This window comes from Poecilia reticulata, linkage group LG16 (assembly GCF_000633615.1).
Source record: "Poecilia reticulata strain Guanapo linkage group LG16, Guppy_female_1.0+MT, whole genome shotgun sequence".
NCBI lineage: Eukaryota > Metazoa > Chordata > Actinopteri > Cyprinodontiformes > Poeciliidae > Poecilia > Poecilia reticulata.
This window is the reverse complement of record NC_024346.1, coordinates 26,434,397-26,462,232: the sequence shown is the minus strand read 5'-3', so window position 1 is coordinate 26,462,232 and position 27,836 is coordinate 26,434,397. Positions and strand designations below refer to the sequence as shown.

The 27,836-nt window shown below is 39.4% G+C and overlaps 2 protein-coding genes across 27 annotated transcripts in view; both read left to right on the top strand.

Moving 5' to 3' along the window:
- Positions 1-22,204, top strand: part of plecb (plectin b) — a 129,372-nt gene extending 107,168 nt beyond the window's left edge. For 21 of the 26 annotated variants that reach the window (XM_008431960.2, XM_017309428.1, XM_008431959.2 and 18 more), the window contains 14 exons: positions 111-237; positions 802-985; positions 1,097-1,123; positions 2,768-2,925; positions 3,523-3,701; positions 3,805-3,943; positions 4,603-4,959; positions 5,056-5,139; positions 5,229-5,333; positions 5,827-5,925; positions 8,471-11,824; positions 14,363-21,478; positions 21,681-21,797; positions 21,949-22,204. In XM_008431960.2, the coding sequence (XP_008430182.1) occupies positions 111-237; positions 802-985; positions 1,097-1,123; positions 2,768-2,925; positions 3,523-3,701; positions 3,805-3,943; positions 4,603-4,959; positions 5,056-5,139; positions 5,229-5,333; positions 5,827-5,925; positions 8,471-11,824; positions 14,363-20,527 (10,978 nt within the window). In that variant the 3' untranslated portion in view covers positions 20,528-21,478; positions 21,681-21,797; positions 21,949-22,204. The remainder of the gene's footprint in view (positions 1-110; positions 238-801; positions 986-1,096; positions 1,124-2,767; positions 2,926-3,522; positions 3,702-3,804; positions 3,944-4,602; positions 4,960-5,055; positions 5,140-5,228; positions 5,334-5,826; positions 5,926-8,470; positions 11,825-14,362; positions 21,479-21,680; positions 21,798-21,948) is intronic. The other 5 variants (XM_008431966.2, XM_008431954.2, XM_008431958.2 and 2 more) reach the window with 2 other exon arrangements.
- Positions 22,205-23,590: 1,386 nt separating this feature from the next.
- The window catches only part of macf1b (microtubule actin crosslinking factor 1b), a 36,691-nt gene continuing 32,445 nt past the window's right edge, over positions 23,591-27,836 (top strand). Inside the window, exons 1-3 of the mRNA XM_008431980.2 lie at positions 23,591-23,743; positions 24,804-24,856; positions 25,084-25,195. Coding sequence (XP_008430202.1) covers positions 23,633-23,743; positions 24,804-24,856; positions 25,084-25,195 — 276 coding nt within the window. The 5' untranslated portion in view covers positions 23,591-23,632. The remainder of the gene's footprint in view (positions 23,744-24,803; positions 24,857-25,083; positions 25,196-27,836) is intronic.

Genomic DNA, 27,836 nt, shown 5'->3' with positions numbered 1-27,836 from the left:
ACAAAACAAAACAAAAACAATAAAACCAGAAGCAGACAAGAGAAATTTTTTGAAGGATGCCTCTTTGCTGCTTATATTTAACCTCATTTTTATGTCTACCCCTGCTTTAGTCTGGATTCAAATCTCCAGCAGATGACCTCCATGTGGCAGATGCTTCACATTAACTTGAAGAGTCTGCTGTCATGGCAGTACCTGACCAGAGATTTCACACAGATACGCTCCTGGAACATCGCCATGGTAGGTTTTAACTTTTTTTGATAGTAATTTTTGATCGAATCAACTCAAAAATTTTAATTTTTTAGTGTTTCAGATCATGTTACATTTCGAAAAAGCGTACAGATTCTAATTTAAACCTTTAAATGGGTTTTTGTTCAGCTACAAATCTGAAGCTGTGGCTCGGATGCTAACGTTAGCGCTGTTTTTTGCTCTAATCACAACACTGAGAACTCTATCAATTGAGGGAATAAGCAAATAAGCAGTACAAATCTCACTCATAGCACATTTGATTTTTTTTTTTTCGTTTTGGGTGTTTCTTCCACCCACTAATGGGATGCCGCCCAGGGTATTGAGCCATAGTTCATAATAAATGGAATATTGTTTTTTTTTTGTTTACTTAATTCATTTACAGTTTAAAATGAACATGTCCACCTCTTCTCTCAAAAGTCAGTTCACTACAACACAAGCAAATAAAGATTAATCAACCATCCAGATAGATACAACTTTACACACAAAACTGGAAAATTTGATTATTAGGATTATTTTATCAGAAATCACATCTGTTTTTTTTTTATATATCTGCAGTTAAAAACCATGAAACCAGAAGAGTACCGACTGGTCATGAGAAACCTGGAGGCCCACTATCAAGACTTCATGCGGGACAGCCAGGACTCCCAGCTTTTCCGCCCCGACGACCGCATGCAGGTGGAGGACGACTACAACAAAGTCAGCCAGCATTTTGATAACCTGCTCCGCTCCATGGAGAAAGGTAAAACTAGCTTTGCTTTCAGAGAAACGAGGAAATCTGTGGATTTTATGCAACACTTCTACAGTGAAAAAAAAATCAAAAAACAAACAAAATTGTCAATTCACCTTTCAGGAGAATTTCAGGTTGTTAGGCTGAAAGGTGAGTGATGCAAGGCTTAGACAAAGCTGCTGCAAACCGAGCTGATTTAAATGCTTTCCAGTTTTCGATGGATGACCAGACAGAAGTGTTAGCATGTAGATGAGTGTCGCGTTTACAGCATGTTGTTTTGGCTCACAGGCTGCCACACCATGTGCATTTCACATGCTGCGATCACTATGTAGTGCTTTTTCTCACGCAGGTGTACAATGCCTTCCAGAAGTACTCATACCTCTAAGCGTTTCCAGTTTTCTAACCAATACTTTCCAGAAAGTATTGGTTAGGGTTGCGTCACCAGCCAGCGTGTGCACATCTTCATGCAAGAGCTTGAAGTTTCACATCCACAAATTACACAGACCGCTCGGCTGGATGAGCGACTGTCACCTAGTCGCACTTAAGTGCCATGCAAAATCAATATAAAGTTTCTAAATTAAAGTTTTAAACAAAATGGTTTCCTTTAGACCTTCCTGATTATAAAAATCTGAAAATCTAAGTATCTTCAGACATGTTTAGCTTCAGACAGTAAACATTTTCTTTTTGAAAACTTGCATACGGTGGCGGTTTTGGTAACACTTTATTTGAAGGGGGGTGAATAAGACTGTCATGACACTGTCATAAACATGACATAACTTGTTAGGTATTTTCTTAAACCTACATAAAAAAAAGAGAACCACAGACAACGTATATGAGTTTTTAACCAAACTTCTGCAGAAGGAGAAGACACAGTGAACTGCTCCTCCTAGCAGCTCACCATGTGTTCTGAAAACCTTCAGTTTGTTTGTCTCTTTTATTAGCAGGGGAGAGAAAGGTGTGAACAGGAATGGAGGGGCTGAAATCCACATCCTATCTTCACAGCAGGATGTGAATTCAGACAGAGGGGAGACACAGAAACTAAATTAACACATAGTTTGGTTTTGCAGCTCAGGACTTTCCCAGGAAGATCTAAGTCACCATCTGTACAAACATGCTTGATTAAGGAAGATTTGATTTGATTTGATTCTTATTCACCCCCCTTCAAATAAAGTGTTACCGCGGTTTTTGATATTGGGTGACATGGGCGGTTGCCCAGGGCGGCATCAGAAATTAGTGGAGCTCCCAAGAACTAGAAAATAAATATATCTTCCTAATGATTAGGTTGAGAATAAGATTAAATTAATCTTCCTAGCTTGACTTTAAACAAACATGCAGAACTACAATAATATAATTTAGATAATAAAAAAGCTTAATAACCATGTATTTGTTGCCTTTCTTAACACTTAGGTGATAATTTATGTTCTTCAGTCAGTTAAAATCACAATAAAACGCATTGAGCCTTGTGGTTCTAATTTAACAAAAAATCAGAGGTATGAATATTTCACCTTTTGTAAGGTACTGTATGTACAGTTTTTGATACATGCAACATAGTGTGTGTGATATAGATAAGTGTGTTTCAGAGACTTAACACACAAAAACCGCATGAATTATTGGCTTACATGTGAAAACGCAGCACAATAAAAAGATTGTTAGACTAAATTAACCGAATCTCTCAGAATACATCAACATGCTTCGTAAAATAAATTTTTGTTTTGATTTTTTTTTTTTTTTTAAAGGCTAAATTTGTTCTCCGTTTACTTTCTGGTCTCTCTGAATTCAAATGCGTCCGTGCAGGCCAACAGGACGAGACTCTGTGCAAGAACTACATCTCTGAGATCAAGGATCTGCGTCTGCGCATCGAGAACTGCGAGTCTCAGACTGTGAGTCGCATCCGCAAACCGCTGGACAAGGAGCCGCTGAAGGAATGCATCCAGAAGCGGACAGATCAGCAGGTAAACCCGCAGAAAACCCACGACACTCAAACAAAGTTAGGACAAAGAAACGTGTCAGAAATGTGTGGTCGGCAAAAAGCCGAGCAGAAATGATTAATAAATAGGAGAGAGAAGTTTTGCTGTTCTAATTTCCACTGAAATCTGTGTTTAAATGCAGAACACATGAGGGAAAAAAAAAAGAAACAAATATTTTTCATTTTTTAATGAAATTCTGTGGAAATTGCAGAGATTATGGAGCCGCTGGCTGCAGTTCCACCACAGATGTTTTCATCTCTGCTCATACACAATAACTAATAACCACCAAATCTCCGTACTGATTAATTTAATGTTTCTTAAAGAGTTAAGTTTGTCAAATCTAACGACAAAGGATGAAATTTAGCTGTTGTGCTAATTCTTGTATTTTTACATCGCCGCAAATCAATCACAGTCCTAATCAAATAAATAACAAAAATATATGTTTTGTTTCTTTTTATTTTATTCTTTAATTTAGATATTAGGCATAGAGAAAATTTAAAAGCTGACTGAAATTTAAAAGTCTCTTGTATTCCTTTATATCTATTTTAATGTTGTTACCTCTGGTCTTTCTTTGGTCCACAGAAAGTCCAGGGAGAACTGGAGGGTCTTAAGAAGGACCTGGACAAGGTGTCTGTGAAAACCCAGCAGGTGCTGGCGTCCCCCCAGCAGCCGGCCTCGGCACCTGTTCTGCGGTCCGAACTGGATGTTACCGTGCAGAAGATGGACCACGTCTACATGCTCTCCTCCGTCTATCTTGAGAAGTATGGTTGTTTTTTTAATTATTCTTTAGCCACACTGAAGAAAGACTATGACATTTTGCCCTCTGTTCTTCACGGACTTATTTTGCGCGTCTCGTCTCTTCAGGCTGAAGACTGTAGACATGGTGATCCGGAACACCCAGGGAGCGGAGGGAGTGCTGAAGCAGTATGAGGACTGTCTGCGAGAGGTTCAGGCTGTACCCAGTGACGTCACGGAGGTGGAGACCCAACGATCCAAGCTGAAGGTAAATAAACTATTCAGATTTTTATTATCATTTTTAATGGCTAAAACAAAATTACAGTCTTGAACTGTCTAAAAAGAAGAAGTGGATTTTAACATGTTATTAGTCTGGGTAGGAATACAGAAAAAATAACATAGACCTGTCTTATTACCTAAAAGCTACAAAAAAATCATTGCATTTCAGAACAGTGAAGGGCTGTTTATATTGACTTTATTTAACTTCTGAAATTAAAATTTTGTCCAAATAATTGATCATTTGATTTTTTTTTAAGTCACTGCCAGATCATAAGAAATATCACAGTTGACAGCTTTTTGGCCTCTAGATGCTCTGAAATACATATTTGTCATTTTTTTTAATAACAGATCACGTTAAATAATGATCCTCAGAACATACTTTTAGTGAAAACTAAAAGATTTGAGTTCAAACTTCCCTAGTTTTAGAAAAACTACCCAACAAATTGAGGAATTTGAGTCTGGAAAAGCATCAAATTTTGAAATGGAGATTTCTTGGAACCCTAACGTTAACACTTCCTAAAGAAATTCTGTTTAATATTTTTACAACACATAGCATAGCAGCAGAAACTTCTATCCAATCTACTGTAATATTTAACTTTTGAATTTTTGCTATTTGAACTGAACGGATTGTTTTGCTACGATTGACAGAACATGCGGGGCGAGGCTGAGAGCGAGCAGCCGGTGTTCGACTCCATGGAGGAGGAGCTGAAGAAAGCCTCCGCCGTCAGCGACAAGATGTCCCGCGTTCACACCGAGCGGGACATTGAGCTTGACCACTATCGCCAGCTGACCACTAGCCTCCAGGACCGCTGGAAAGCCGTGTTCACACAGATTGACCTTCGCCAGAGAGAGCTGGAGCAGCTCGGCCGACAGCTTGGTTACTATCGCGAGAGCTACGACTGGCTCATGCGCTGGATCGCCGACGCCAAGCAAAGGCAGGAGAAGATCCAGGCCACGCCCATCACCGACACCAAAACTCTTAAAGAACAGCTGGCACAGGAGAAGGTATGATGAAAACATTTTTATTTGCCATCAACATTTCCTAAGAGATAATTCAGCTGAACTTTTAACTTGAACCTTTTTTTTTGTTTGTTTTTACAGAAACTGCTGAGTGAGATTGAGCAGAATCAAGGCAAAGTTGATGAGTGTCAAAAGTATGCTAAAGCATACATTGATACAATCAAGGTGAGCCTCGAAGAAATCATAGCAGCACACATCTTGCATTAACATACTTGAAAGTGTTCTGAGTTTAACTAATGTTTTCATGCCAACAGGACTATGAACTGCAGTTGGTTGCCTACAGAGCTCAGGTGGAGCCTCTTGCTTCTCCTCTGAAGAAAGCTAAACTGGATTCTGCTTCGGACAACATCATTCAGGAGGTGCGCTTTTCAAACTACAACTGTTTCTGGAGTACAAGACAAAAAATATAGTACAGAAAGAGACGGGTCATATGCACCATATACCATGGCATTTGACATTTTTAGCTTTTCTTACCGTCTTAGTTAGGACAATGACCACCGCTAGCATTGCCAACTGTGACCACACTTTTACTGTTACTTTAAAAAAGAGAAAATTAATGCCTGGTTGACATTTTAACCTCATCATTTTGATACTGGTTTATTACTGACCAAATCTATTTTTGGTGTTTAAGGCAGAAAAAAGGACTCAGAAACCAGTTAAATATGCACCAATAGGTCATCATAAAATACAACAATTGAGATTTTTAAATGGTACTATCTTAATTGTTAGCACTGTTAGCATCATTAGCATTGCTAATTTGAGATCATTTTGTCAAGTTGCTGTACCTCAGCAAAATAATTATTGTTTAGAAGTTCATTCGTCTCCTGGTGTTGTTTGTTTCTCCCACATCAGTATGTGACTCTGAAGACTAAGTACAGCGAGCTGATGACTCTTACTAATCAGTACATCAAGTTCATCATCGACATGCAGCAACGCTTGGAGGACGAGGAGGTACGTGGCAACTGGCTGAGGGTCCCAAACAAACTAATCTCTTAACACTAACTAAACCAACCAAGTGACCGAGCAAATATTCACTGAAACACCAAACAGCACAAACACAGTTCCCACTGATCACCAAAATGCATGCACACACATGCACAGGCACTTCCAGTTTCTCTACTCCACTCACACACTATTTACATTTAATGTATGGGAGACAAATTTCTTTGCACTGGTCAAGCATGAAACAATGGCGTCCTGCAGCTGATCGGTTAGCAACACAGGCAAATGTTTTAGAAAATATTACATCCTTAAATATAAAAAAAAAAAAAAGAAATTCAATTCAAATTATTGCAGGTAAGCTGCAGCGCATGTGTTTTGAGTGTGTTCAAATGCTGTGTCAAATAACCGAATGTTTACTAGTTTTGAGCCACCTCTCATTTCTTTATACTGTTCACTACTTAGTCAGAGTTTCCAAAGCAACCTGGCGGCTTACTTTGGCTTGTCTGTCAAATTTAAGTAGCTTTAATTATTTTATTTTTAAGATTTTTAATGTAATCTAACAAAAATATGTTTCTGTAATTATAAAATTCTTTCAAAAAGACTGAAGAAATCATGCTTTAGGCAACTTTCTAAGATGTTCGTTGACTTTGAAGCAGAATATAAAGAAAACAGGGATGACTCACTCAAAATCACATTAAGTGATACAGTGACATTCATACACACATACGTACATAATCACTTTCATTCATTTTATATATTTTCCCATTACAGATTTAAAATAAGGGGTTCTTTCTTTCACTTCTTTCAGTTTTTCCCTTGTTTTTTTGTTATTCCACGAGTCACTTTAAGTCTTTTACGTTACACTCTCTTTCCCACCTCTGTTATTCCTACATTAACACAATTTTAAAGACACACATTCTTTCCTAACCCAGTGTTTTGTTTCTGTCCTTGCCTCCTATAACTGCTTGCCAGTGCTTTGCCATGTTTGAGCATTTAAGAGGTAAACTTTTCACTGTCTCAGGTACCTATCTAATTTGTATTCCTCATTCCTTCTCGTCATTTGTGTTTCTTTTAAAATGCATTTTGGCTTTCAAGTGCATTATTTTTGCATTTTTATTAGAGATGCACTGATTAGAATTTTGTGGCTGATCCCCTGCCTTTGTTTAATATGGTTTTATTATTTTCAAGCACAGAAAAATTGACCACAGAATTGACATTGTAAACTTTCTTTAGCTTATACTAGGCATTAGGGGAAGTAGCATGGCTAGAGTAACTAAAACAGCAGAATCATTGTATTATTTTTGGAGAATGTAAATCCTTTGCTTCCAAGTTGTCTAAAAAGCAGCCAACATATCAAAAACATGACAAGTGTCTTGAAAGCTCAAAAAGGGTAAAACTGAGCAACTTTGGAGTACACAGATCAGCCTTTCTGTTACTGCTTAAAATCTATGTTCACCCCTTCACTCTCTAGTGGCGTAAATGAACTGCTGACCTATAAAAAATTTTGTTTCTTCTCTAGTAGCCTTTTACTCATCTGTGCCTTCTCTGCTATTTAAATAACTCACTGGTTCTGAAAACGATTACGTCTTTTTATCTTAGAAACCATAAACCTACTATGATTCCTTCATCGATGGAAAAAGACTGTTTTTTTTTTTTCTCCAGCCAATTTCTCAGTGCATCTCTACGTTTTGTTGAAGTCTTCAGTAGAAATCCAGCTTACAGTTCAAACTGACACCTTGTCTTTAACATCCATTCCTACAGGCTATGGTTTAAATGCTCAGCTTTGTACCGTCAATGTCTCTGAAGCGGTGTCTGGTGTCCTCACAAACAGTTTAACTAACCTGAATATTTCACCTTTGACTTTGCTGTACCCTTTAATTCTATATAGTTACAAATAGTGATTTAAAGAACCCCCAGTGTGTGTGACGTGATAACAGTAGTCTGACAGAATAGTGTCTTTAACTTAAATATTGAAAGGATAGGTACATTTAAACAAATACTCTTGTCTGTTTACACAGAAAGGTAAATATAATATGGAAAACTATCCATTGGGATCATTTATATGTCATTAGTGAAAATATTTGAGATGTAAACGCTATAAAATATACGTATGTTTAATGTTTAAAAATATCAACCCAACAATTTCCCAAAGATACATCTACATTTGCATGCCATGATTTTCTTGCTGTGTTGCGAAGTGATATTTTGTTCCCTTACATTAACTGAATCATCCACATCTTTCTGTTTTTCCTGAATTGTCTTGTCATGATTAATTTTTTGATTGCATTGTGATTTTTTTTAACATCACCTTTATGAATGTGCACCTAATTTGCATCAAGTGATTGAACTTTTCTTTGAGCTAATTTTAACCTTAACACTGCCATGGTAATGCTTCACATTAGCCTGCTCTTAAACAAGTGTGTTTCAGCTCTGACGGAGAACGTAAGGACAATTTTAACCCACACTGTTTTGAGCCGGTCAATGTAAAATATTACCTTTAACCTGTCGTGCTTGATTATAATCCTTTCTTTACCATTTGCTTCCACTAATGCAGAAAGCTGCACAGAAACTCAAAGCGGAAGAACAAAAAAAGATGGCGGAGATGCAGGCTGAGTTAGACAAACAGAAGCAGTTAGCTGAAGCTCAAGCAAAGGCTGTTGCTAAAGCTGAAAAAGAGGCCCAAGAGCTGAAGCTGAAAATGCAGGAGGAAGTAAACAGGCGAGAGATCGCTGCTGTAGATGCAGAAAAGCAAAAGCAAAACATCCAGCTGGAGCTGAGTGAGCTTAAAAACCTCTCAGAGCAACAGATCCAGGACAAAAGCCAGCAGGTGGATGAAGCTCTACAGAGCAGAGTCAAGATTGAAGAGGAGATCCGTCTTATTAGACTCCAGCTTGAGACCACCGTCAAACAAAAGTCTACCGCAGAATCTGAGCTCAAGCAACTTCGCAACAGAGCCGATGAAGCAGAGAAACTCAGAAAGGCAGCACAGGAAGAGGCAGAGAAGCTCCGCAAACAAGTCAGCGAAGAGACACAGAAAAAGCGCATGGCCGAGGAGGAACTTAAACGCAAATCTGAGGCGGAGAAGGAGGCGGCGAAACAGAAACAAAAAGCTCTCGAAGACCTTGAAAACCTCAGGAGGCAGGCTGAGGAAGCCGAGAGGCAAGTCAAGCAAGCCGAGGTCGAAAAAGAAAGACAAATCAAAGTGGCTCATGAGGCAGCCCAGAAGAGCGCTGCCGCTGAACTCCAGAGCAAACACACTTCGTTTGCAGAAAAGACTTTCAAGTTGGAGGAATCACTCAAGCAAGAGCACGGCACTGTCCTTCAGCTGCAACAGGAAGCAACTCGCCTCAAGAAACAACAGGAAGATGCAGAAAATCTCAGAGAAGAAGCTGAGAAGGAACTGGAGAAATGGAGACAGAAAGCCAATGAAGCCCTTCGTCTGAGACTGCAAGCTGAAGAAGAAGCACACAAGAAGATGCTAGCCCAGGAAGAAGCTGAGAAACAAAAAGAGGATGCAGAGCGCGAGGCCAAGAAGCGAGCCAAAGCTGAGGAGTCGGCCCTGAAGCAGAAGGACATGGCAGAGAAAGAACTGGAGAGGCAGAGGAAGGTGGCCGAGAGCACGGCTCAGCAGAAGCTCACTGCAGAACAGGAGCTCATTCGACTCAGGGCAGATTTTGACAATGCAGAACAACAGAGGTCCCTGCTTGAGGACGAACTCTACCGTCTGAAGAACGAAGTCCTTGCTGCCCAGCAGCAAAGGAAACAACTGGAAGATGAACTTTCCAAAGTTAGAAGTGAGATGGATTTACTTATCCAGTTGAAGTCTAAAGCAGAAAAGGAGTCCATGTCCAACACTGAGAAGAGTAAACAGCTTTTTGAAGCAGAAGCCTCCAAGATGAGGGACCTGGCTGAGGAAGCAAGCCGACTCCGAGCCATTGCTGAGGAAGCCAAGCATCAGCGGCAGATTGCAGAGGAAGAGGCGGCTCGGCAGAGAGCGGAGGCTGAGAGGATTCTCAAAGAGAAGCTCTCCGCGATCAGTGATGCAACTCGCCTAAAAACAGAGGCTGAGATTGCCCTGAAAGAGAAGGAGGCTGAAAATGAGAGACTGAGGAGACAAGCTGAGGATGAGGCGTACCAGAGGAAAGCCCTTGAGGACCAGGCAAACCAACACAAGCAAGACATTGAGGAAAAGATAGTTCAGCTCAAAAAGTCGTCTGAGGATGAAATGGATAGACAAAGGGCATTGGTGGATGACACCCTCAAACAGAAGCGGATCGTTGAAGAGGAAATCAGAATCCTTAAGCTTAACTTTGAAAAGGCTTCGTCTGGAAAACTTGATCTGGAGCTGGAACTTAATAAGCTAAAGAACATTGCAGAGGAAACTCAACAAAGCAAGCTCAGAGCAGAAGAGGAGGCTGAGAAGCTAAGGAAGCTTGCCCTTGAGGAAGAAAGGAGGAGAAGAGAAGCAGAAGAAAAGGTCAAGAAAATTGCAGCAGCAGAGGAAGAGGCAGCCAGACAACGCAAGGCGGCCCAAGACGAGCTCGAGCGTCTGAAAAAGAAAGCAGAAGAAGCCAGGAAGCAGAAAGATGAAGCTGACAAAGAAGCTGAAAAACAGATTGTTGTCGCCCACCAAGCCGCCCTCAAATGCAGCACAGCAGAGCAGCAAGTGCAAAGTGTCCTTGCTCAACAGAAAGAGGACAGCTTAATGCAGAAGAAACTCAAGGAGGAGTACGAGAAGGCCAAGAAGCTCGCCAAGGAGGCGGAAGCCGCCAAGGAGAAGGCAGAAAGGGAGGCGGCTCTCCTTCGCCAACAAGCAGAAGATGCAGAAAGACAAAAGGCCGCTGCTGAGCAGGAAGCTACCATCCAAGCCCAAGCTCAGGAAGATGCTGAGAAGTTGAGGAAGGAGGCTGAATTCGAAGCTGCCAAGCGAGCACAGGCAGAAGCCGCAGCCCTCAAGCAGAAAGAACAAGCCGATGCTGAGATGGCAAAGCACAAAAAACTGGCCGAGCAAACACTAAAGCAAAAGTTCCAAGTAGAGCAAGAGCTCACTAAGGTCAAACTTCAGCTTGACGAAACAGATAAACAGAAGTCTGTCTTGGACGAAGAGCTGCAGCGCCTGAAGGATGAAGTCGATGATGCCGTCAAACAGAAGGCCCAGGTGGAGGATGAACTGTTCAAAGTTAAAGTTCAGATGGAGGAACTACTCAAGCTGAAAATGAAAATTGAGGAGGAAAATCAGCGACTTATCAAAAAAGACAAGGACAACACACAAAAATTCCTTGCCGAGGAAGCCGAGAACATGAAGAAGCTTGCGGAAGATGCCGCTAGGCTCAGTGTCGAGGCCCAAGAGGCTGCTCGCTTGAGACAGATTGCAGAAGACGATCTCAACCAGCAGCGAGAACTTGCAGACAAAATGCTCAAGGAGAAAATGCAAGCCATACAAGAGGCATCCAGACTCAAAGCTGAGGCTGAGATCCTCCAAAAGCAGAAAGATCTGGCTCAGGAGCAGGCGCAAAAGCTCATGGAGGACAAACAGCTAATGCAGCAGCGTCTAGAGGAGGAAACCGAGGAGTACCAGCGATCGCTTGAAGCAGAAAGGCAAAAGCAACTGGGAATAATAGCAGAATCCGAAAAACTCAAGCTTCAGGTCTCTCAGCTCAGCGATGCTCAGGCCAAAGCTGAAGAAGAGGCTAAAAAGTTCAAGAAACAGGCAGACACGATTGCAGCCCGCCTTCACGAGACAGAAATTGCCACAAAACAAAAAATGACGGCTGTCGAAAAACTGGAGTATGAGAAACAAAATACCAGCAAAGAGGCTGATGATTTACGCAAAGCGATCGCAGACCTAGAGAATGAGAAGTCTAGACTGAAAAAGGAGGCTGAGGACCTTCAAAATAAGTCAAAAGAGGTATTGTGTCAATAATGACATAGCAGAGCAGCTTATGTCATTGTCAATACTGTCTAAATACTAACCCATTTCTTCCTTAAAATTTACTTTGTTCTTTCTTTGATTATACTAATCACAAATCAATATTTTTAATTATGTCATGATTTTAATTTTAATTTTCTTACAGTGCACTGTGCTCATGCGGATCATATCCCGAATGTCTTCTGATGTCCTGGAATAATTTTCCATTTTAAACCATGTCTCATTCTCTTTTAATTTCACATTTAGGTTAAATCCGTAAAACCTTCAAAAGTATGATAGATCAGTTTAAAAACAAACTAATGGGTAATTTCATAAGCATGTTAAATCCACCAAAATCATGAATTAGGCCAATCTAAAAGAACAATTTGAAAAAATTCAATTAATCTTTATTTAAAATCTTTACTTAGGTACATTATTATAACACATTGCAGTGTAATTGATACATAAACTAAAATAGTGTTATTTATGTAAAACACAAAATGCATCACTGAAGTCGAAGTACCTAAATGTGTGCAAGCGTGCTTGCTTAATGACACACATTAAAATTGTATGCAAAACATATTTAGCCCATTTATTTTTGTCTTTATTACTAATTTATTAAAGTGTGATAGATTTTCACTGTCCCACATCCGGTCCCCCTAACATAGTATTTAATGTAATTATTTTCTTATGCTCTAAGATAACACTAATTGCTTATGTATCTTAAATATCTTTCTTATTTTCACATATCATACACTAGTGAATGTTTAGCTGTACTTGTTTTGAAAATGAAGATTTATATGCCTCCGTTATGTAATCGCCTTTCAGGTTGGAGAAATTCAAGATAATTTTTCCATATTAAACAGGCAGTGACATTTCATTCTATTAACCTTACAACTTGGAGTTGGCCATTTCAATATATTCAGCTGAGTCGTTCAAAATTAAATAAATATATACTGTAATGATAAAATAAACGTCTCCATGAAATAAAAACAAAGTAATTATAAAACCATATTTTTTTAATGGGGAGCTATTCAATATAAATTTATTTATTTACATATTTCATGGGCTTTTTGTTAACTGTTTTTATTTCTGGCTCCTTTAGTTCATGTTCTTATATTCAAACGAGGGGGCGGGGTTTGCACAAAGTTCCGCCCACAAAGAAAACTCCGCCCCCTCATTTCAATATGAGAACATGAAATAAAACAGCCTGAAATAATAAAAATGAGTTAAGAAAATAAACATCCCTGAAGTATGTAAAGTGGCATTTACAAAATAAATGTCACAAAGTAAAACACCATTATAAAATTAATAAATAATGAAATGCATACAAAAGTCCTTAAATAAATAAATGGTGACTGACAAAATATGCCCCAGATTAAAAATATTTTTAAATGTATTTTTTTGTCTTTATTTCATAGGGACATTAGTGTTTATTTATTTAATGAAACAGCACCCTATATTCCAAAAGGTTCATTCTATTATTCTTAAATAAGCTTGAGTACAACCAATTGCCTTTAGGCAGGTTTCATACTGAATTATCCATACTGAATAATTCAATATGAATTATCATATTAGTATGTATGAATTAAACTCAACAGTTTACAAAATGCATTTTTTCTTATTTTTTATGTCATATGTATCATAAGTATCGTTACTTGCTGAGTTAAAGTAATTACTACATTAAGTTTTCAGAGTCAAAGTTGGCTTTTTCCAGTTTATAAAAATAAAAGAATAAACTACACTGTGTCAACTATACAAAACACATTGGTTTTTGTGAAATTCTGAAAAGGGGATAGGCAGTAAGGATGTAAAATTAATCACAATATCTTTTAGCATTTATCATAATAACAATAAGCCAACAACTGTAGGCAACTGTAGGTCAATGCATTCGACGGCCCACAAATGTAAAACACTGAACTTAAAAACATACCTATTTTAAAGTGGATATCTTCAGGACACCAGTGACAGGAAAAGTGTGATTTATATTCAAAACTCCACACAGTAACTGCATTTCATCATATTTTCAAATTTATTGATATTTATTGATGTGCTAATGTAACCAATAATGGAGAAAATACAAAATAAATAATTCTGACAATACTGCCAATTTTGGGGGTTTCCATACAAAGTTAATTAGTATTTGTGACTGTATTTGTGATCAAAATTCTATGATGATGAGACATTTTTCATGATAATAATAAACGATTCTATAAACCCCCATTATGAAACTATTTAAATTTGGGGAAATGGGCGGATCTAAACCAAGAGCAAAGCACCTCATTCCATAGTTCATGCATGTGAAATCCTCACAACCTCATCTTCACTTTCAAAGTCCCTCAAACTTTTCTTCTCCGTCTTGCCATTTAGTGTTAGACATGGTCTGCTTTAGTGAAAATGTAGTCTGATCCTCTAATGCATAAGCAAAGTGCATTGTACAAAACTTGTTCATTACAGATTTATTAACAAAAATGTTTTTAAAGCAAATATATGTGCCATAAACCTGTAGTAACTTACTTTTTTCTGTTCTTCCATTAGATGGCTGATGCACAACAGAAACAAATTGAACATGAGAAGACCATGCTTCAACAGACATTCTTGACTGAAAAGGAGATGCTATTGAGAAAGGAGAAGCTAATTGAAGAAGAGAAAAAGAGACTGGAAAGTCAGTTTGAAGAAGAAGTGAAGAAGGCAAAAGCTCTCAAAGATGAACAGGAACGCCAAAAACGGCAAATGGAGGAGGAGAAGAAGAACCTTCTGGCTACTATGGATGCAGCACTCAGCAAACAGAAAGAGGCAGAGCAAGAAATGCTTAATAAGCAGAAAGAAATGCAAGAACTAGAGAGAAAGAAGTTAGAGCAAGAAAGACTTCTTGCAGAAGAAAACCAGAAACTGCGTGAGAAATTACAACAGCTTGAAACTGACATTGACGCTAACAAAGAACATGTACATTTAAAAACCATTGAGATAACAAAGACAATTCTCAATGGTCAAGCTCCTGCTGATATGGTAGATGGTGTAGAAAAGAAACCTGATCCTCTAGCTTTTGATGGTATCCGTGAAAAGGTACCAGCAAGCAGACTCCATGACCTTGGTCTTTTATCCAAAAAGGACTTTGACAAGCTTAAAGATGGCAAAACCACAGTTCAGGAGCTTAGTGAGGCTGACAATCTAAAGAAAATTCTTAAAGGAAAGCATGCCATTGCTGGTGTTTTAACACCAAAAAATCAAAAGATGTCTGTTTACCAAGCTTCAAAGGAAAAAATGATTACCCCTGGCACAGCCATGATTCTTCTTGAAGCACAGGCTGCCACAGGTTACATTTTAGACCCCATAAAGAATCAGAAACTTTCTGTTAATGAGGCAGTAAAGGAAGGTTTGATTGGCCCTGAACTACATGACAAAATGCTTTCAGCTGAAAGGGCTGTTGTTGGCTACAAAGATCCTTACACTGGTGGAAAGGTCTCTGTTTTCGAAGCAATGAAGAAAGGTCTGATAGAACGTGACCATGCAATAAGAGTCCTTGAAGCCCAGCTCGCCACTGGTGGCATTGTTGACCCTGTCAACAGTCACCGCGTACCCAATGAAACCGCCTATAAACAGGGACAGTATGATGCAGAAATGAATAAGGTTATGGAAAAACCATCAGATGACACAAAGGGATATTTTGACCCAAGCACTCAGGAACCACTAACATATTCTGAACTTATGGCAAGATGCACTGCTGACCCAGAGACCAGTCTGTTACTCCTGCCAATTACAGAAAAAGCTGCTCAGTGCTCTAGCATGTACACAGAAGAGGAGACCAAAGATGTTTTCAACAAAACAACTGTGTCTGTGCCATTCGGAAGATTCCAGGGTAAAACTGTTACCATCTGGGAGATCATCAACTCAGAGTACTTTACTGAAGATCAGAAAAAAGACCTTCTCCGCCAGTACAAAACTGGCAAAATAACCATTGAAAAGATAATTAGAATAGTTATCACTGTGGCTGAGGAGAAGGAGAAGAAGAAGGAAATAACCTTTGATGGTTTAAGAACATCTGTACCTGCCAGTGAACTCCTGGAATCCAAGGTCATCGATAATGATCTTTACAACAAATTGATAAAAGGAAATGTGTCAGTCAAGGATGTCTCTGCAATGAAACCAGTTCACAAAGCACTCCAGGATACAAACTGCATAGCCGGGGTACTTATTGACTCATCCAAAGAGACAATGTCCTTCTACCAAGCTATGAAGAGGGACATGATGAGGACTGGGCTTGCTTTGAAAATGCTTGAAGCTCAAGCAGGATCAGGCTACGTGGTCGACCCTGTTCAAAATCAAAAGTACACTGTTGATGAGGCTGTCAAAGCTGGGGTTGTTGGTCCTGAGCTGCATGAAAAGCTCCTGTCTGCAGAGAGAGCTGTTACTGGTTACAAAGATCCTTACACTGGAAACACAGTCTCTCTTTTCCAAGCAATGAAGAAAGATCTCATTCCTAAAGAACAAGGTGTCAGACTGCTTGATGCCCAAATGACCAGTGGTGGCATCATTGATCCAGTGAAGAGCCATCGTATACCTGATGATGTTGCTTGCAAGAGAAATTATTTAGATGATGAAATGAAACTGCGTCTAAGCAGTCCAACTGATGAAACTAAATGTTTCTTTGATCCAAACACAAAAGAAAATGTCACATACTCCCAGCTGTTTGACAGGTGTGTTACAGACAAAAAAACTGGTCTTAAGCTTCTTCCACTTAGTGATGAAGCAGTTAACGATAAAGAAGAAGCAACATACACCGAAGCCCAAACAAAAGACGCTATGACACAAGCAACTGTGGAGCTTGACTGTGGGCCATTCAAGGGCAGAAAGATGACACTATGGGAAATTATCCACTCTGATTATCTCACTGAAGAACAGAGACTCGAACTGATTAGACAGTTTAGATCAGGAAAAGTTACAATTGAAAAGCTTATCAAGATCATTATCACAATTGTGGAAGAGAAGGAGGCTAAGAAAAAGGAACAGTCCAGCTTTAAGGGACTCAGAGATCATGTTCCAGCAGACTCCTTGTATGACTCCAAAATAATTGACAAAACAACCTTTGACCACCTTCAGCAAGGCAAAATCACACCTAGAAAAGTCAGTGAGAATCCAAATGTCAGTAAATACCTCCAGGGCACTGAGAGCATTGCTGGAATATACCTGGAGCCTACCAAGGAGAAAATAAGTATCTATCAGGCTATGAAGAAAAAACTCCTTAGGCACAACACTGGCCTTTTGCTTCTTGAGGCTCAGGCTGCATCTGGGTTCATTGTAGATCCAGTAAAAAACCAATGTCTCTCAGTAGATGAGGCAGTGAAGGCAGGACTTGTTGGTCCAGAACTCCATGAAAAACTCCTCTCTGCAGAAAAAGCAGTCACTGGCTACAAGGATCCATTCACTGGGAAGAAAATCTCCCTTTATGAAGCAATGCAAAAGGATCTTATACTCAAAGAACATGCCATCCCCTTGTTGCAAGCTCAGATGTTCAGTGGTGGAATCATTGATCCTGTAAAGAGCCACCGGGTCCCAACTGATGTGGCATACCAGACGAACATTTTCAGTAAGAAAGTTGCCAAGACCTTGTCTGAATCTTCAGATGACAACAAGCCTTTCTCAGATCCAGAAACTGATGAAAATGCAAGCTACAAGCAACTTAAAGACAAATGCCAAAAAGATAAAGACACAGGCCTGTATATCCTGCCACTCTCCAAACCTCAGTCTCCAACTGTCGTGGAAAAAACATACGTTTATACAGAAGAACAAACCCAGAGTGATCTTACCAACACCCAAATTGACATTCCAATTGAGGGCCTTGCCGATAAACCAATGAACCTGTGGGATGTCATGAACTCAAATTTGCTTCCAGAGCATGAGAGGCAGAAACTCTTGGAAGAATACCGTTCTGGTAAAATCACTAAAGAACGGATGATCATCATTATAATTGAGATAATGGAACAGAGAGAAGTTGTTATACATGACAGTCCATTGTCATATAAGACTATAAGAAGAAGGATAACTATTGAGGAGCTCTACAATGCCCGCATCATTGATCTTGAGACATACAACCTTCTGAAACAAGGCAAGAGAGACATTCGTGATATAATGGAGATGACCAGTGTAAAACAGTATCTCTATGGCACAGGCTGTCTCGCTGGTGTCACAACAGACTCAAGCTCCAAGATGAGCATATATCAAGCAATGAAAAGAGGTTTTATTAAACCAGAAATAGGCCTTACTCTCTTAGAGGCACAAGCTGCAACAGGCTTTATTATTGATCCAGTAAAGAACGAGACACTCACTGTTGATGAAGCTGTTCGTAAAGGAGTTGTTGGACCAGAGATCCATGACAAACTACTTTCAGCTGAAAGAGCTGTCACTGGATATAAGGATCCATACAGTGGGAAGGTCATATCTCTTTTCCAGGCCATGAAAAAGGATCTTGTTCCAGAAGATTATGCCCTTAAAATGCTGGAGGCTCAAATTGCTACTGGAGGTATCATTGATCCAGAATTCCAGTTCCATCTTCCAGATGACATTGCCTTGCAAAGAGGTTATATCAACAAGGAGACCAACGAGAAACTCTCAGACAGTGTCAAGGGGTTCATTGATCCTGTTACTGTTACTGAAGAACAACTGTCATACGCAGAGCTTCTCAAGAGATGCAAGCATGAGGGTGGATTGCGACTACTCTCCCTGGGAGATAAGAGGTTAACATTCAAGGGTTTGAGAAAACAGATCACAATGGAGGAGCTGATTCGCTCACAAATTATTGATCAGCAGACTGTCACTGAATTGAATGAAGGCATTATTTCAGTGGAGGAAGTTAGCAATAGACTCTCAAGATACCTTGAGGGCACAAGTTGTATTGCTGGAGTGTTTTTGGAGTCGAGCAAAGAACGCCTATCAATTTACCAGGCAATGAAGAAAAACATGATAAGACCAGGCACTGCATTTGAACTTCTTGAGGCTCAGGCAGCCACAGGATATGTCATTGATCCCATCAAGAACCTTAAACTTACAGTAAATGAGTCTGTAAAGATGGGAATTGTAGGTCCAGAATTCAAAGATAAGCTTCTCTCTGCTGAGCGTGCAGTGACAGGGTACAGAGATCCTTATTCAGGCAAGACAATCTCTTTGTTCCAGGCAATGAAAAAGGGACTCATCTTGAAAGATCATGGCATCCGTCTGCTAGAAGCTCAAATTGCCACTGGTGGAATTATTGACCCAGAAGAAAGTCATCGCTTACCAGTTGAGATAGCCTACAACCGTGGTTTCTTTGATGAAGAAATGAATGAGATTCTGACTGACCCATCTGACGACACCAAAGGCTTCTTTGACCCCAATACTGAAGAAAATCTAACCTACCTCCAACTTATGGAGAGGTGTATTACTGATCCTGATACTGGCCTGGTGCTTCTGCTACTGAAAGAAAAGAAGCGAGAAAGAAAGACCTCCTCTAAAACATCTGTCCGTAAACGCAGAATTGTCATTGTAGACCCAGAGACAGGCAAAGAAATGTCTGTATATGAGGCCTACAGCAAAGGACTCATTGACCACCAGACGTACCTGGAGCTTTCAGAACAGGAGTGTGAATGGGAGGAAATCACAATGACCTCCTCTGATGGCTCTGTCAAATCCGTAATCATTGATAGAAGGTCAGGCAGGCAGTATGACATTGATGAAGCTATTTCACGTGGATACATTGACCAGAATTCTCTTGATAAATACAGAGCTGGGAACCTGTCCATTACAGAGTTTGCTGACATGCTTTCTGGAGGCATGGGAGGCTCCCGTTCACGCTCATCCTCATTTGGCTCCACCACTGGTTCCAGTTACTCCACTTCCATGAGCCCCATACCATCCACTAAAGCACCTGCAGTGATATGGAATGACCCATCAGAAGAGACAGGACCCGTAGCAGGAATATTGGACATAGACACACTGGAGAAAGTGTCTATCACTGAGGCAATCCATAGAAGCCTGGTGGACAACATAACAGGCCAAAGGTTACTGGAGGCCCAAGCCTGCACAGGAGGAATTATTGACCCTGCAAGTGGGGAAAAGTTATCAGTTACCGAAGCTACAGACAAAGGCTTGGTTGATAAGGTTATGGTTGATCGTCTCAACCTGGCACAGAAAGCTTTTAATGGATTTGAAGACCCCAGAACTAAGGTGAAGATGTCAGCATCCCAAGCACTGAAGAAAGGCTGGTTATATTATGAGGCTGGTCAGCGTTTCCTTGAGGTTCAATATTTGACAGGTGGACTTATTGAGCCCGATGTCACAGGCCGAGTGTCTCTAGATGAGTCCATCAGAAAAGGAACAATCGATGCTCGTACTGCCCAAAAACTGAGGGATGTCAGTGCCTATTCAAAATATCTAACGTGCCCAAAAACCAAGTTGAAAATCTCCTTTAAAGATGCCATGGAAAGAAGCATGGTAGAGGAGGGAAGTGGCTTAAGGCTTTTGGAGGCCTCCTCACAATCTAGCAAAGGTCTCTACAGTCCCTACAATGCCAGTGGCTCTGGATCTGCATATGGCTCTCGGACCGGCTCAAGAACCGGATCCCGATCTGGGTCCAGGAGAGGCAGCTTTGACGCTGGCTCAGGGTTCAGTAGCATGAACTTCTCATCCTCCTCCTTCACATCTGCATCCAGCTACAGTCGCAGATATTGATTAGCTACTGCTGTTCCTGATGCCTTTTGATTAAGAACCAATAGTACTAATGCACTTTATAGATGCATTTCTAACAGGAAAAAATAGTTACAATAGTAAAAAACAAAAAAAGTATAATTTATTTATTCATAATTGCATGTGGTCAAATTAACATTGCCTAAGCTATGGATTTCTTTCTATATATATATTTTTTTTTGAACAGTAACAGTATCAACAGGTGCCTCTCTTATGAGGGTGTAATTATGCATCACCAAAAGTCCAGAAAATAAAAATCACTTAATACAGATCAACAAGTCAAAATTTTCTAAGACAAAATTCAAAACAAAGCAATGACATTTCTGCTGTTTTTAAGTGACTATGCTTTTTTTTTTTTTAACAAGTGTTCAATAGATGTACACTAGTGCTTTCTAAGACTAATATATATTGTATGCATACCAAACAAAACTATTTTTCCACTATTATTTTTTTTCTTTTTAAAGCTGTCATTTAGTGGAATTTTTTTTCTGTTTTATAACTTTATGACTGGTAGTAATGACAAATTGAATGTCAACACAGTTTTAATGGTTTTTATCTAAAAATGTATGGATGCCTTTGAAACTTTGAAATGTTTGTATAGAGTATGTAATGATGTTCTTTTTCTGTCTCTATGCGTACACTGTACCCAGTAAATGACAACACCAATTATACCAGTTAAAACACTACGAAATGAAACGCTATTGGAATACATTACTGAAAACGACCGTTGTAATCATTCATTGTGAAACGAGTTCCACGTTGTCATTACCTTTGGCATTTTGTAATCAGTGGACGCGTACATTTCTTTGTTGTTGTGCAAACTCTAAATTGTGGGTATCTCAAATTGAACATCAGTCAAGTGTTCCAGCTAAATCCCAAGATGATGTCACACTCAATCCTGCACCCCTTCACAGAGCTGCCTGATTTTTGACTTTTGTAAGTTGAATTATTATTTTTTTTATTTGTTCATTCTTTATTTTCATTACTTTGTTTCCCTTCATTGATTTCTAACGTATCTCAAAGCCTTTTTAGCTCATTTGTCTGCCCACTTCATGGGTTACTGCTGTAAATTGTGTCTACTCAACTTTTCAGACTCCTAATAGAGCTTTTTGTTCTTCGACCTCTTCTTTTTCGACAGACGGATCAGTCAATCAGATTCCAAAACGTTAGCATGGATACTCAGTTGACCAGAGTGCACACCTCGCCTGTTATTGATGGAAATGTGTGTCAGTATCACCCTCGCACAGAAAAACAGGTAAAACGCTCAGCAGTTTCACAAGACATTATTAGCATTCATGCTTGGAAAACAAAAACCCAAAAGTGTTTTCTGTTTTTTAGTCCCTTTTATTTGCTGCATGGTTTGGTTTATTTTGCTTGTGTTTCACGGTCATTTTATTTGTTCCTAGATCCTCTTCCTTCCACCATCACGTGTCACATTTGAGGAAAACTGAGACTGAGTGAACTTCATCTTGGGATGCCATTTTTCTACAAACATTCTCTAGTTGTGTGCCTTTGGCATGTTATTCTTACTTGAATGATAATAGTGATTTTTTTTTCTAGAATATGTTGAAATACCCCCTCCCATAAACACAATCTGCACCAACAGACTTTACTTGAAATTGTGACACTTCAACGAAATAAAAGCAAATTTTTGGCTTTGGTTATACTTATCTTGATTGATTTATTATAAATCCAGTTAAACCAAAGTGTCAATAATTTCACTAGCATAAATGTATGCATTCTTTCAGATTCACTCCTGTTATCTGATGTTTTTAAAACAGCAACCTTGAAAAGACAAGTTTTATTCTGCTTCTTGTTTGTTTTTTTTTTCCATACCATGCATTTCTGTTTTGCATCGTTTTACATTGTTTTAAACATGTTTTTGTTGTCATAAATGTGCCTTGCATGTTTTATTAACTTTGCTGAGATTAAGAGGAAACATTTTGTCAAATGTAAACTTCTTTTTTAAATTCACTAAACTTTAGCATCACGAGCTGATTCTGCTTTTTTGGGGGGCAAATGTTGCTTTAACGAAAACGAGATTTTTTGTTGTATTTGAAGATAACATGCTGTAAATAAATATGCGAACAGGACCTCTTGTCATTCATGCATCAGGATGAAAATATTTGCAGGTATTTTCCACTGATGATGTCCTAAATTTTAGTGTAAAAAAAATGCTTGAAAATATCAGTGTCAATGGATTTCAATTGAGTGAACATCAATTCTGTAGAATACAAAAACATACCATTTGAAATATAATTTAATAAATATAATAAAGCTTTCTCTATGGACTTCTCAGTAAAGTATATATAATGTTTTAAGACCTGTGTAGGGCTATAATTTCAATGTAATGAAGTGTGAAAAATAGAAAAAATCCTTTAGCCCCTCGACCACTTAAGCAATTTAAATATATACAAGTAGACAACTTAAACTAGTGTTTTCAGCAATTTTTTTCAGTTGCCTAGCTGTGAAACTTTCACTATAAACAGATATGCACATATTTCTAATAATATGGAATAATCCAAACCAGAGCTACAATTCTTGGACCGACCAGAATCTTCCTCAAAGAAAAGAAACCAGAAGAAGTAAAATTTACACATGAAATCTCACTGCAACAGTTGACACATTTTCAAATCCTAAACATATATAATCTCCAGCTTTAATGATTATTTTAACAAAATCTCAATAAAATCTTTCTAATGTAGTAATTTATAGGTTCACATTCCATTCAGTAATTTAGAAGAAGCTCCTTATTGGCCAAGTCTGCATCTTAGCTCAATGGCTTGCCAGTGACTTAAACAGGTTGAACTGGAAAATCAGCTAATGACCACAAGAGGGCAGTATGAGGCTGACTCATAAAAGAAGTAACAGCTGTGTTAACTATGATCCCTTCTCTACTGTTAATATAAACATGAGCCAACAAAAAAGTGTACCTGCATTTCTATTATAAAATAAAATATGATTTGCTTTTTAAAACACTGTAATTTTGACAGTTTTATAATTAGCTAAGAAATATTTAGAAACGCATAAACCAGCGTCTCGGGTGGAAACGTTTTCTGGTCTCTTTGCCAACATTAGCCCCCTGGTTTGATGGAGGAGCCTGTCGCCAGAAGCAACGGGGAATTTGCCTCACTGAATTCTTCTCTCAGCTCCCTTGACTACTCCGATGCAGCCGCTTCCCTCCCAGGAGCTGCCAGGGAGGTAAGAGCAAAGAGAACCATGATCCCACCCCAAAACTTTAGCGTGAACCAAAGTTCAACACGGTGTCGAACAGTTGTGTCAGTCTGTTTTATTGAGACTTTATGCGATAGAAAAACACGAATTAAGGCATTTTGAGATGTGGAAAGTGAATCTATCCATCAATACAGCCGCAGTCTATACCTGCTCATTCTTGCATGGTTGCAGAGGGTTGATGCTCATCTCCAACAGTCTTTGGACAACAGGTGAGGTATATACCCTGAAGGAAATACATGCTTGCTTTAGATTTCAAATAAAAACCTGAATTGTGGAGTGTATTTCTATCCAAACTCTTTCAAAACAAAAAACAACAAAAAAAACGAACAAAATGTATGCAATTTTGAAGTTGATGGAAAGCGCTACATGACTGCACTTTACCCTGAACAGACCACTGTCAAAAGTGGTGCATGCTGTGGAGAAAACATATCCTGCGAAAGACTCAAGACTGGACCTTCCTGCAGGAGAACAACCCTAACTAGGCAGCAAGAGCTCCAGTGGAATGGTGTATATTTATGCACTAGGCAGCAAGAGCTCCAGTGGAATGGTGTATATTTATGCACTAGGCAGCAAGAGCTCCAGTGGAATGGTGTATATTTATGCACATTAATGTGTTAAAAAGTTCAGGCCTAATTTCAATTGCAAGCCTTTTGGAAAACTTATAAAATTGTGTCTACATGTGCTCTATATCCTCTAGCTATCTCACAAGGAGGAACAGGTAAAAAAAAAAATAAATCAGTGTCTAGATTTACAAGATGCGTACTCCAAAGACTCCAAAAAAAAAAAAAATGCAACAAAAAGTGGTTCTGCAAAGTATTGGCCGGGAAGTGGTGGGGTGTGAGTGAATACAAATGCAGGTCCAAATTTCCAATGCATAAAAGAAAAAGAAAAATTGCATCAATTTTCTTCCAATTCACTATTATTCACTACTTTGTGTCAGTCTAGCACATAAAATCCCAATAAGAACAGTTTGTGGTCGTCGTGTGACCTTTGCAGTGCACTGTACTTTCCGCATTGTTTGTTTCAGGACGAGGGGATTGCTTTGACTGGATCACCAACGTCCCAGGATCAGAAAACCTGGTATGCTCCTCTAAAACTTTCATTATGTCATCTTCTCAAATTGAAACAGTTCAAACGTCTCTCGACTTCAAAACGGATTCGTCAAATGAAACATTTTGGTTCATCAGACACTTGTGAAAAGCGCTTCTTAGCCAGAAAGAACAAGTTCCTACCAAATTAGGGATATTATTTTGACCAAAAATGTTTAATTTCTTTGTTTACTCTGCGTCTTCTCTCCTCTGTTCCAGGACGGAAGCTGAGGATTTGAGCCAATGGCAGTGTGAGTTCAGGGGTCAGATCAGAGCAGTAAGGCAGTGGCTCAACAGTATGGAGAAGATGCTGCCCACTCTGGACTCAAGGGTCAGTTGTGTCTACGGTAGTTATGGTAGACCTCTCTTTCACCACACATCTAGTTGTCAAAAGCCAGCTGTTGTGTCCAGTCCTTCAATATTTGTGTTTTTTTTTTATTTCATACCTTACTTTATGTTAGTTTTTGTTCATTTTACTACCATTCTATGGGATTCGTTTGGAATGGAGACGCAGCTCCAGTGAGAGTAAAACATTTCTGCGAAGAAAAGCCACTGACCTACAGCAGAGCTGGCCTCGGCGATAACATTTTTCATTTTCAACTGTCTGCTGAAACAACGGCGAAGAGAATGTGAAAGTTTACACTCATGTTCTATGGCGTTCCTCCTCCGCTCCTGCAGGGAGATTTCTTTACCCCACGGGGTGGAAAGGGGGGGAGGAAGGGGACGAAGGAATCGGGCTCCATTGTGCCTGGCCTGGACAGCCAGGCTGGAGAAGCGCCTGGCACTGGAGGGCCTCTGCACACATGATCGAGCACACTGAAAAGACATCAGACACAGATGAGAGAAAGAGGCTAGAGGGCACAAAGAAAAAAACAAAACAAAATAAAAGCCGGATCTTTTCAGTGAAACTCCTCAGATCTGACTACGTAGGTATTTATTGGTCGCAAACGCAATTATTTATAACCGCTGTTTTGTAGAGACTCGTCGCAGCTGGGAGCGGCCGTTATGCTGTTTTCCTCGGTAAACATCTCAGTGGCGTTCTGAGCGAGCAGCCATGGTGACAATGACAACATTATATTTGATTCTGTAGCAAGCAGTGTTACCGTAGTTACCAGAAACTGAGTTGATACTGTTGAGTCAAAAACATTGGTCCTATCACTGACAGGGTTGCAAAAAAAATCCATTATTGTAATAATCTATTGGTCGTACTGCAGGTATTTCCACCAAAGTGCATCACATAACTCTGAACACACCATCTACAACATGAAACATGGTGCTGGCAGCACCATACTGTGGGGTGCATTGAATTGTAACCTCCAAACTGATTGAGATTAGAAATGATTCTGTGTTTTGCAAAAAATATTCCTACCCTTTTTTTATATACATACCTCACAACTGTCTTTATTGGGACGTAATATAATTGTAAAGTGGAAGGAAAAGGATACCGGGTTAGCGGTAAACACAAAAAGAAAACAAGAACCCACGACAAAGAGCAAGTGGAGTCTTTTGTAGAACTTTGCAGAACAGGTTCTGCAACACAATCACAAGCGTAGTTCACTATTGTTGTAGTTGACGTGTTTGAGGTTATAGGTCAGGTTCGAGTTTGGGAAAATACGTCAGGATTTTCATAAAAGATTCTTTTTCACTGTTCACATGACTACGGGAGGGAGAAGCTGTAACTTGGTTTTTTTTCCTACAAAAACAATTTTGGGTCCTCCTAAAATGTCATTTTTGTGTGAATGTCAGGCAAAAACTAAAACGCTTTGAACTTTTTCCCAGCATTCACACAAAAGTAGTGTGTCAGAGGACACGCTTCAGTTTGAGAAACAAAACAAGAAGTCCCCTTGTGGACACCTTTTGGTAGTGCAGCAGTTCTCAAATGCTTATTTTGTAGATTGGAATGAAGCAGTGAATGTGCGTCTGGTCTCTGATGACTTCCGATCACTTAAGTTTTATGACCACAGTTTCGTTCACGTGGTTTGACGTTGTGTCCCACACCTGACCTCCGACCCTGCTCAGTATCCACTGTATTGAATGCTGTGAGAATCAAGATGGAGACATTTTCTGTGAAAGGTTTTATTGCTTACCTTGGTAAATTCTTAACGGGACAATTAATTTTTTTTTTATTACTGACAGAAAAATTCTGTTACAAGTTAAATGTATCTATAGTGAAGCTGGGTTTAAGTTGCTAAGCTAAATAGTTTTTTCAATCGCAAGGAAAGGTCTAACAGAATACTGCATTTGTTTAAATCCCTGTGACCTCAGTCCCAAAGATCCTTTTCAACATTGCATCTTCTTAGTCAAACATTTCTATCTGCTACATGTGCAGACATGTCCACTTCCACAGGAGTGGATGTAAAGTGCAAAGACGTTGCTTCAAAACAAAGATGAGAGCTTTGGTCAGAGCCACAGTGAACATGTGGAATACAGTGGTTGCCTCTTTATCTGCACCGTCTCTATCATGCTGCATCCAAGCACAGAGCTTTGTCATGGTAATGTTATGAGTCTGCAGCTCTGCTGGTCACAGTCTGAGCCAGAGGGACTCGTTAGCTTGCGTGAATGACAACATCCCTCAGCAGACCCACAAACCTCGCTGCGACACACAGGGGAGCCACACACCTGCTACATCTTCCACTGGTTTCCCACAAGTCATGAGACAAACATGAGCTCAGAGCTGGAACGTGTCGAGAGAGAACAAGACTGCGAAACATCCAAAAGGTCTCAGTTTCATCAAGGAAGTGAAACACGGAAAAGACTGTAGAGAAAAATTAGCTGGTTAAGGCATCGTCACCGACATATTCTAATAGTGAGAGTAATAAATTATATTACTGTCACGGTAAATCCCTTCTTAAAATATTGACTGGTAATAGATGGGAGTTAAGTATTGGGTGTGATTAAAACCATCATTGATGTGTCCAACTGGCAATCTGGAAACATGTAGTTCTACATAGAGGTTTCCATATATATATATA